At 36.4% G+C, this 11,859-nt stretch overlaps 1 protein-coding gene across 1 annotated transcript in view; it reads right to left on the bottom strand.

Moving 5' to 3' along the window:
* Positions 1-360: 360 nt before the first annotated feature.
* INVS (inversin) overlaps positions 361-11,859 on the bottom strand; it is a 58,751-nt gene continuing 47,252 nt past the window's right edge. Inside the window, exons 8-12 of the mRNA XM_026044172.1 lie at positions 8,968-9,139; positions 4,896-5,051; positions 3,444-3,673; positions 2,541-2,647; positions 361-577 (exon numbers count right to left, since the gene is read on the bottom strand). Coding sequence (XP_025899957.1) covers positions 361-577; positions 2,541-2,647; positions 3,444-3,673; positions 4,896-5,051; positions 8,968-9,139 — 882 coding nt within the window. The remainder of the gene's footprint in view (positions 578-2,540; positions 2,648-3,443; positions 3,674-4,895; positions 5,052-8,967; positions 9,140-11,859) is intronic.

Genomic DNA, 11,859 nt, shown 5'->3' with positions numbered 1-11,859 from the left:
TAATTACTAATTAATTAAAATTGGTATCACAGACTCATTAGGATAATAATTATTATTTCCTTAGAGTTGTAAATGTCTTCCAAACCTTTTTATTATCATTCAAAATTTAATCTAAATTAATGAATGGCTATATAGCAGTTTCTCAGCCTTTTGTATTTCGCCATGTTTTTGTTATTTGAGATTATCTGCAAAGTAAGTCCCATTTATGGTATTCCAGATAAAATTCCATTATATGCTCAGTTTTGAATTTTACTAAGATGAACAATAAGTAATAATAAGAAGCAGATAAAATTAAAAACTGACATATATAAATGTGTGACAACTGTGTATTTTATTACACTCAATTTCAGGTCTTTAGACTTACTTGGCAGCTGCATCTTTTCTCAGCTGTTCGTGTTTCATTAAAAGATTCTTCCTCTCTTGAAAAGCTTTCCTAACTTTGTATCCTTTGTAGATAGCCTGAATTTTGAAGGCCGCAATGTCCTGTATGGCAGCTATGGACAGAGCCCCGTGTTCTAACAGGAACTGGATCACCTCATGGTGCTCACCAAGCAAGGCGTAGTCAAGGGGAGTATATCTGAAAAAGAGAACACAACAAGTACCACTGAATGAGATTCCTAACCATAACGTGCATTTACTTGAGGACATTCGTCTTCATTTCATAATAAGGCAACCTCTATTATTAAACTGCCTACACACTTTTTTCAGCAGACTGTTTTTGTAGTCTTTTAATAGTATTTTTCTTACTCATCTAAATCTAAACTTACTAATCTAAATACCATGACTATATGTAAGGCATATTTTGGTCTCCTAATATGGAATATAGGGGTTTCAACACTATGCAATAATGGATGAAAATCCTCCAAAGTTTTATCTATACAAGCAACTTCTTTAAGCAAGCAATCCTGAAATAGTTATTGAAGTTGTCATATAGAAATATCATTTAAATGAAAAGCAAGGAAGAATTTTTTGTGTGTTATTTCCAGATGTATATTTCCATATGCATCTAACTTGTAAAAGTCTGGCTGTGTTAAAAACAAGTTTTATGGGTTAACTCTGAAGTTAAATAAAAGTATTTGTTGTGTGACCACCACACGAGCAAGACAATTACATTACTCAGTAAGCAGACAGAAGAAAAAAGAATGGAAAGTGGCACCAAGGACAGAATTTAGACACAGTGAGGGGGCATGGCAGAATGACTGAGGACAGTATGACTGAACAAACAGTAATATTAAAACTGCATTAAGAAACAAAAGGAAAAGCAAAGAAAAGATTATACCTATTAAAATTGGCAAAGGCAATAGAAATATTAAGTGTCTGGGTGTTTAAAGGGGATACAGGCATTAAAGCCGTTTAAGCACTTTTGAAAAAGAAAATAAACTCTCGTTATTGAAGAGGAACAAAATATACATGCCTTCCTCATCAACAAAAAAACACTATGAAAAAACATTTAGTGACTGAAAAATATCAGTCACAAACCAAAAATCAAGATCATAGAGTTACATCTGTTACAGCACTTTTCACTCTTTTTCACTTTACAAATTTCAATTTTTACAATTTTTCAATTTACAAATTTCTTAACAAAAAACAAGGAGGCAATAATATATATTTTAAGCTAATTATATTTTAAAAAAGCTTACCATAGAACTTCTGGGGATCTGCTAGTTGTACTTGAAATAATCTAGATTTATACACCAGAAAGAAGAAAGACAACAAGGAAGAGAGATCTGAATGATTAGCATAGAAAACAAAGGAAAAATGATAGGGGGAAAAGCATGCAACTATGAAAATGGAATAAGCATATCAGTCCCCAAAATAGCACTAAAAAATAGGCGTTCATGGTATTTTAATTACTTAAAACCTTCAATATTCCAATTTATGAGGCATACTGCTCATAAGTTTATGTACAATTACTAGGAGGTCACCTATCAATGAAAGATGATGCAAATAAAAATAAAAAGCATAAAAAAGAGAAAAAATATGCAAATATACTATATCTTCATGGCTCTTTTATTTTTTAATAGGCCTTTGGAATACACCTAATCGTCCGGTCAAACCGTCAGGTCATTTGTTATCACTGTTTTGAAACATGTCTTCATATTTATTCCATCTTTGTTCATCTCACTGTATTCCTACAAAATAGAAGATGAGCTGAAATCCTATTTTATCCTTCTGTCAGATGTTTCCATTCTCAGTTTCATATAAAGGAAAAATATTCGTAATATTTATATAGAATGGGACTAGATTATATAAGTATCCCCATGGAAGTGTCTGAAGTGAGCAGCGTGCAAAAGCAGCTCCTGCAAGTTTAAAGTTCAAAAGCATAAAGAGTGGAAGGTCAAATCTGCGATACCTTATTTAAAGAAGAGATATTTTCTAACGAGAAAACCTGCCTACACAGAAGCCCAAGATTACAACACTCCTTTTCAGATATGAGCAAGATCACGATGCTCTGGCAATATCAGAACATCTACCACTTCTTAAATCAGCTGCTAGAATCTTTGTTAAGTCAGAAAAAGGTGCGATGAGATGAACATTACCTCTCCTCGCTGTTCTCCATATGATTGGGGAACGCATCAAAACCGAGCAGCAACTTTATGGCATCAAGGTAGCCGTTGTTACACAACCAGTGCAGAGCAGTTCTTCCCTATAAGCAGTGAAACGGACAAAACCAAGGAATATCAGTCCCAAAGTCTATCATGATGGAATAAAAGTTGCAAATCATACTGTGCAACTCAATGCTTTTCTGGACATGAAGAACAAATAAATGAATTTTTTTTGTTAAAATAAGAACATTTTAAGAATGAAGTGGGTTTTGTTTGTTTGTTTGCTTGAAATAGGCTTTATAACATTTGTGCTATTTCATCTAAAGCAATAGAAAAAGAGCATTAGGAGGCAAGCTCTGAAGTTGCTTTCATCATAACTAGGCTACTGGTCTGAGGCAACGATCCTTAAGTTTTGTAGTTCATGCTGCTTTCTAGGCTCATCCAAGACATGTTGGATGACTCTCACGACTATGACAGAATTGCTGTGGAATCAAACCTCACAATATTTCATTTGCTCTATATAGCATATGCAACCTAAAGAAACATACTGAAGACTATAAAATAACATTCCTGTGTCAATTGTAAGTAAGGAAGAAAGATGTTAAAAACAATGATGCTTAAAATGACTGCTCAGTCACAACATGATATAGAAAAGTCAGAGGTAATATGGAAAACTGCACATCTCCAATTCATGTTGCATATTAAAATACTATTTTTAATTGAAGATATGAGAAGTGAAGCCAAGGGGAAAGTTACGTTCAGACTCTTTCATTTCCTAACAAACTGCAGCAGTGACGCCATACATCCCAGCAAAACAAATGATCTTTAAGAAAAATGTTTTGATTTAGGCTTACACTGAAGTTATTTCATTCAAAGGCTCAGTGAAAGACAACATACCTCTTTATCTTGAATATTTGGATCTGCGTTGTTTTCCAGTAGCACTACCATGCAGTTAATATAACCTCCGTATGCAGCACACTGCAGAGGGGTTCTACCTGCATAATCCTGCACATTAGGGTTGATTTTATTTTCTATCAAGATCTGGCACACATCAGCATTTCCTCCCAGGGCTGCCCAGTGAAGGGGCGAATGGCCATCTTGGTCAACTAAATCTACTCTTGCTCCTCCTGTAACAACAAATACATTTTTGAATGAAAAAAAAAAAAAGAATTGATGCATAAAAAAGAATGCTAGGAATAAGTTCATGTTCAATTGGAACGTGTCTGGAAAACTGGCAGTCCAGAGTAACTTCAACTTCAGCACCTAGATCCAATTTTTAATGCTCCTTAATGACAAAAAACACTTTTGCAAATTGGGCATCACTCAATTTCTTTTTAAATCACTAAACCAGAGAAGATAAAATATTCACAACGTACAAATGACTTTTGAAAAACTTCTTTTCTAATTCAGACATGCTTGTAGCCTTTCATCCAGTTCACTAATTTCTCTGTTATGTTCTTATAAGAGAGATGGAAAAACTCAATCCAAACCCAAAACTCTGATTCTGGTAATAAAGCTTCTCACATCCACAGAAGCCAAGGGAGGGATGGGGAGGGAAAAGGGAGGTGCTTAATAGGAGGTTGGAATATGCCCAGCAGATCATGAGGGCAGCTTTTCAGTGCAGAGTCTAGCAGGAAACACACAACACCTGAGCCTGAATACCTGAATGCTCCGACTGGTTATTAATGGGTGAACCTCTCAGGTGGGTGGCAGACTGCTTTGAACCTGCCCAGAAGTCTTATGTGGAGCTAAAATAGCAGCATTTGCTATTTAAGATGCTATATTCCAGATGAAGACAGTTTTTACAACTAACTCAATCTGTTTACATCGTTAAAACTTGGTTCTGTCTATAAACAAAATACTGCTTCCAAAAACAACTACATGAAAATATTAATGATTTAGCATTTCTGATAGCTATCTTAACTAAAACTTTATGTAGTCATAAAGCCTTCAAAAAGAGCCTAAAAATACTTTCTTACAAAAGAGGAAGGAAGCTTAATTTGGCCTTACTAAGAAAAAAAGGAAGAAAAAAACAGAATAAAATATGGGTGGTTTGAGAGACTAGAATGTATGTGAGAAGGCCTGAGCAGAAAAGAGATGCAGATACAAGCATGCCTATTTTGAATTTTTGCATTCATCTCCTTTGGCTATTTTGCACAATGTTCTGAAAATCATTTGTACCTACTAGATGTATCTACATCTGCTATTTGTATACACTTGGAGACAATATCTTCATTAAAGCAGGAATTTCCTACCCCCCTCCCTTGCCCAGCAAGGCTGTTTACTTCACAGTCCCACATAAAGAAACATTAGAATTCTGAGCAACCTGGTATATTGGTAGTGGCTGACCTTTAATGAGTGTTTGGATTACATCCTTGTGTCCCATCTCACAGGCTCGGAAAAGCGGAGTGTGTTTCATGACATCCAAAGCATCGACCTGTGCGTTGTGCTCCAACAGCAATTTCACTGTGTTGACATGGCCAGAAAGTGCAGCAGCGTGTAATGCTAAAAGAGCAAAGTAGTAGGAAAAAGCAAAAGCATTCAGGAATGACATTTATCATGAGTTTTACAGGTTGGCGATTAGAATGGTCAAAATAAAAATTAATACAAAATTTCAAAGCTGATTTTCAACCACAGCATTTTTTTTTCAAATAATTTAAGCTGTCTCAATTAAAACTAACTCCATGTGGCCACTCAGATGTTTTCCCACTTTTTTGAGAATTATTTTGGAAAAATAAAATACACAAAATTGTGTAAAAAGGCCATCACCTATCATAGAGTATCTGCAGCTCCCTGTTTCTTTCACGCAAGGGAAGATGATGCACAGAGCAGATACCCCATTTCCTCTTATCCATACTATTAATGAAATTCATTTGTATGAAAATCATGTAAGTTGATTCTTTCATTTTTTGTGTCTCCTCATCCCTCAGTCTGTATGGACTCTACTAAGTCTAAATTACACAGCAAGTTTGGCAGAGTGAGACCTGAAAGTTTCCTACAACTGAGGTCACTACCAGCTACAACCGCATCCTGCTGGCAGTATCAGCTGGAGCTGAGGAAAGGATTGAAATGGTAGTACAGGCAGTGCGGGGTTGTTTCCGAAGGAAAGGCAAACTACACATGGCAGTGACATCCCAAACAAGTGGAGGGCACATATTTCTAGATTTCACTTAAAAATGAATTCAGAGTGCTTTGGATTACTTGTTGTATTCAGTAATTAATAGGATTATCCACATTCCACATTATCCACATTATACATCTAAATGATTTCATAAAATGACAAACAACTTAGAATAAATATACAAAAATGTGCAGTTTTATAAATGCACATTTAGTAGAGTACAATTCATGTTTCCCCTACAAATTTCACACGTATCCATCACTGCTGAGAATTCCACTGCTCAAACAAGCCAAACGTGGGGCTTTAAACAGCCCCATATATCTTTTAGTCTATTGCTAAAAGCAATGCAAGGTCAGGATGCAATAGAGGCATCCATAGAGAAAGGCCAACACTAAAACAAACTGCTTCTTGAAGTCTACCCCCTATATATATATACATATATATATATTTTTTTTTTTATGAGCTTGCCACTGTTTAACACTGTTGCTCCTTCATCCTGATGATGAACCAGTAACCCAGTGTAACCTGTTCTGCAGTTCCTACTAAACGGCCCAGTTGTTGACACAGTCAGTGAATCAAATCCAGCTGAGGTGCGTGGCCTAAAATCACGGATTCTCAAACTTAGTGACAATAATTTTGTGATATAGAAAGAAGAGGAACTTACTGCATGAAAAAGGGTCATACCAGAGTCATTATGGGAGTTGCTGCCTTAGTAATTGAAATCATCCATTTAAGACAGTATTAATATTAATCTGCTGTAAAAAACCTCATGTGAAATACCTGTAAGCACCAGTATCTGTGCTAGCAATGCGGGGAGGTGGCTCTATGCAGCAACGGGCCTGATTTTCAGGCTCTGACCTCACCGTAAACCTTAGGTTCTGGTTTTTGTTCTGCATTTCTTATGAAACCCAAGGCAGTAAACCACTCAATCAGCTGGCACATGGGGTGTGCACAACAATACAATAGAAAAAGAGCTGCTGTGTCAGCTTGGCCCGCTTCTCCCCCTCTATCACTCATTCTGACGCAGGCATCTTGTTTCGCACTTTGTGCTCAACATTGTCTCGCAAGCCAGACCTTCTGTGATGGAGTCACGGTGACTGACGGGATCTCTTTGCCCAGCTGGGCACAATGGGAGCTTTGTGGGCCCGAGAGGCAGAGCCCTCGCCATTGTGCGCAGTGACGGCAGCGCTACAGAGCGGGCCCTGTAACGCTCCTGCCGCGCGGCGCTCTGACAACGGGCACATTCCTTTCCCTTGGTGTCATTTTCCTGCACAATAAGGACAGGCTGGATGTTCTATCGGAGCTCTCAGCTGAGGGCAGAGCTCGCTCTTTTTATGTAAATGGGAAATGCAACTTTATAACTAAGCTTAACTGAGCCGTACACAAAAGCAAAGCCCCACGGACTTAAGTCTCCGCAGCAACTGTATCCCAGGTCCAGTGGCATGTACACAGTTTTCCACAGTTTCCCATTAAAATACAGCGCTACTTTTCCCTCCCCAAACCTCAAGAACGATTAAGAAGCTGTAGAAAAGAAAATCAGGTATGAAATCAGGAAGTGATTTATTGGTGGACTTCCATTTAACTTGATAGCTCACTGTGATAAAAGCAAATGGTGTTGCACGTGCTTGCAAAATGGTAAAATTCAGATTATTTTAAACCAATAAAGAATGGTGAAGTTCTGAACTTAATACTGTTAGGATGCTCTGCTCAATGACAACTTCATGTGAATGGCAGATCCATTAATGACTTTGGATTAAAAACCCTAAAGCAAAATCCAGATTAGAAAGTATTACACGACTGCTTTGAAAGGCTTACGACTAAAGGATGATAAAAACAAACCACCTGAATTATTTAAGCACAAAATCTACACCTAAGTAATTTCAAAAATGTAACATGTGAGTAGTGCCTATACGGAAGAAAACCTCTTCTAAGGAGCTTTAATAAGCGCAGTGACAACATAACAGGGCTTCACCTTAGAGGCTGAGCCACATACTGCATGGGATTTGAAAGGGAGCTGTCAGCAGGGAGCAAATGCAGGCAAGTGATAAAAGATGAAACAAGGCTAAAATGGAGTAGGATACAATTTCTAAAGCAGAAGACTGTTATTTTATTTATCACATAATATTTTAATTAAAAATAGAAACTATCTCAATTTGAAAGGTTTAATTTTGGTATGTTAACTTGTAAGTAAAGCAAAATATTACACTTTTAAACAGAATTTTATAGTAACAGTATTTGACTTTTTAAGTAAAGACACCCATGCACACAAAGGAGGCAGTAATTTCAAGTTGTAAGTAGTATTCATATTTGTTGTCTTTCAACACTGAACTATGCAGCCCTGATATTGCATTCATTTACCATTTCTATTTAATAATAGAATAGAAGCCATAAGTGTGACCTGAGAAGAACAAAAAGCCCCAGTACAGTATTACCTATATTACCTATGAAGTCTGGTTCGTGGCATAAACTACCCATCATGGGTAGTTCACATTTAAGGAAAAGCAGCACCTGCTGGGGCCGGACACACACGAGCAGACCCGTGGACAGGAATGTGAAGAGACACGAGAGGAGAAAACAGCAGAGGAAAGGAGGGGACCCCTTTGGGGACAGTGCTGGAGCTGCTCTCTCGGAGGCTGCTCCACGCCAAGAGAAGTGTCTCACAGCCCCAGGGCTCTGTCCTGCAAGAGTTTTCCCTTGGGTACCTCAATTCCCAAAGTTTGAGCTGCACATACATCATCGTTCTCTTCGCTAAAGGGATGATTAACTTCTTGGGGGTTACCAAGTGTAAGCTTTGGTTTAGACCAAAGGAAAGCGATAGCTCTAATCTCTATTACGCTGCCTCTGTAAGAAGTCATTTGCTTCTGATTTTCATGTTGATGACTCAGCCACTTCACTGATTTGTTCTATGTCTTTCAAAGTTATATTTTACCTACAGATACATATTTTTAAAGGCACTTCGATGGAGGGCTTTTTATTGTAATTATATCTCATTTTATACTTCAAAACATGGAATAGCTCTTTATTTCCCAGGATCAGAGATTTACTAAATGTGCCTACTGTGTTTCAAACAAATCAGTCTCATTTGTACAAAACAGATTTATTTTCTCCCACAACAAAGCAATGAAGTATTGATGAATGTATGCATACAATGAAGTATATACAAATGAACATATAAATATTTTCTGAATTGAGGCACAAGTCTAGGAAAAGACTACTAAGGATTCCTCAAGGTTCTTCATTCTATGTAAATCACACAACTGTAAAAAACCCAGTGTCTCTTTACCATAAAGCATGCCTTACCTGTGCCAGCGTACTTGTCTGTCATATTGATATCAATATCTAATTTCAGATTCAGCATAGTCCTAATGACATCATCGCTGCCTTTCCCAGCTGCCCACATGAAGGACGTTCTTCCTTCAAGATCTGAGTCATCTTTTACAGAAGGATGTTTCAAAAATACTTCCACTGTTTCCTGAAAAGACATACCACTGAAATTAACATTCAAAGGAATTTATAACAACAAGAAACTCTTGTGTCCCATTTAGCTGTTTGTGAAGAAAACAAAGCTTCATTTTTCCTTTTTATGTTTATATAGAGTAATAACTCAACAGGAGCAATGTATTTTCCGCTATGCACTTCTATTCTACAACATTCATATCTGTATCCTTCATTATAAGTTTAACACTATTATTCACATTATCCTCTTCCTTTAGTATCTAATATCATGGGTTTATGGTAAAGGAATGAAAGGCATTGCAGTCACTGTAAGGGAAATGATGGGAAAAATGTAATTAATGATCATATCAAAATGTTACTCTAACATTACAGTGCCAAAATATTTTTCATTTAAAATACTTCTTCCACATTTCTTTTTTTCTTCAAATCTGAATATGATTTTTAATTTTCCAAACACTAATTGACTAAATTGACCACATAGGGACTTCTGAGGCAACACAGAGGTTTTTTATTTTACTAATATCTTTTAATATTATCAGGTGTTGAATTACTGAAACATAACAAATAAAGAAAAATCAGCCCGTGTTACTAGCTTTGTGTTCTCACACTGAGCACCACTATCTCTGGTACTCGGGGGCCAACAACTCAGTGCCCCACTATAGCTCTGCACTGCCTCAAAATGCTGCAGAATGAAAAGCAGTACCAAGGCTGCACCTTTCTAATAAAAAGGCACAAGTCCTACAAACATAAATAAGTAATTTTATTTTTCCTTTAACTGTTACAATTTGATCTTTTGTTTAACTCTCGTTTTCCTAATCCTTTTAATGGGAAAAAGTAGAAAATCCCATACTGCCCAATGAGTTGTTTTTCAAAATGAAGATATTGCAACCTGAGAAAAGAACAAACAAACAAGCAAGCATTTTTTACTTCAATTCTGAATTTACTTCCTCATGAAAACTGCTTGTTTTACCTTTGTAAAAATGGAGAAAACAAAGTATAAAACAAGGATGAAAAAGAATAATAAAACCTTTCATTCTAGGCTACCAAAAAAATGAAAAATATTAAAAATCCAAGCAGAATATAGAGCCAATCCACACTTCATTTACTAGGTCAATCTATACCAATATAGGCAAGATAAATACATTGCCTTGGACATTACAGAAAAACAGCAGCAAAACTTAACGATAAATTTTAAAGAAATAGGTCAATAAAATCAATAAATATTTAGTCTTGTAATCTGAATTCTAAAACCAACACTAACAGAGCATCTGCTTTTACTGATAAAGTTCAAAAGACTGTTTTTAGGCCTTCTGTGGGATTCATAGGTCTCATATAATGAGTCCCCACTCATAGACAGGCAGGTCTATAAAAGATGCTCTTCATCGTAATTAAATGCCAGCTCAGTCTCTTCAGCCTTAAAAAAAAAAAAAAAAAAAAAAAGAGGAAAAAAAAGACAATATGGTATGAAGCTGAGACTGAGAGCAACCAAAGCACTTATAATGAAAAGATCAAACTTCTTCCTTCTTCTTGCTATGGATTGGGAAACATCTATTTTCAACTGAGAGGCATGATGTGTCTGTGCAGCATTTGGGCAGTTCATATAGAACAATAAAATATGTGTATATATATATATATATATATATATTTAAATGTCACTGCCAGAACGAATAGGGATGTGTCCACTCAGTGATTTGAACTACGTGTATGGAACACAGTAGAGAGAATTACTGAAGGATTCGTAGGTAAGAGAGAAAGAAAATGACACAGGTGGAAATCACTGCAGGTGGAAAAAGAGAGGGCCCAGACAATTTAGGCAGGCACAGGAGGTGCCCTTGAGGGAAACATGGAGACGGGAACCTTCAGCTCACCAACTAAAAGTCAGCAGATCTGAATGAGACTTTTCTGTTTGTTTGTTTTTCAGGTAATATGGGAAACACTACAGTCATGATAAGCACACAAGAATACAAAAGAATGTCTGGTTCTGATTCCATCACCTACTCTGCTTTCCACACAAAATATAAAAGATGTTAAGGTTTGATTGACTATCTGGATTAAAAGGTGGTAAAAAATGACAATGTTTCATACAACTGAATCAAGTTCAGGGAAAGAAACCCAGTAGGAAAAAATGCCTTTGTAGGAATATATTAATAAGGAAAAAAAAAGAATAAAAGCATATGAAGATAATCACTAGATTGTAAATTAAATCCTTCTGAATTTTCAACAAGTCTGACTTAAACCAGAAAGAAAAGCAACAATGCAATTATTTGAGGCATTTGAATCAGGGATTTTATAACTTTACCATTTATGAATTTTAGCATGTGGCTAGATAGTGAGACTCAAATTAGTATCCCTGTTAAAGGTTAGGCTACAATATGTAGCTCAACTACATCAACTGGACAGACCCTGTAGTAAAGACAAGTTATGAATAATACAGCTGAAGTGAGAGCCTAAAAACTCTCAACTTACTATACATAGTATAATTCAACTATAAGAGAAAAAAAGAAGATGGGGAAAAGCCTTCCCAAGCATCATTCAGTGCTTGGGAACTGTTAGCAGCAACCGTTAAAGTGCCGGATTTTGGGCTTAGCTGCACTCTAACTCATCTGGCTTTGGATAGAAATTATAGATTCTACAAAAATATCAGATTTAGTCCATTTGAGGAACCAATTTGCTTGTTGTCTGGAATGGCTAATCCACTGATATTGAATGCTGCACACTTTTTGTCCACAGGAACTG

The sequence above is a fragment of the Nothoprocta perdicaria genome, unplaced genomic scaffold (genome assembly GCF_003342845.1).
Source record: "Nothoprocta perdicaria isolate Ctin4 unplaced genomic scaffold, notPer1 scaffold_351, whole genome shotgun sequence".
Taxonomy (NCBI): Eukaryota; Metazoa; Chordata; class Aves; order Tinamiformes; family Tinamidae; genus Nothoprocta; species Nothoprocta perdicaria.
This window is presented reverse-complemented; position numbering and strand designations above follow the sequence as displayed.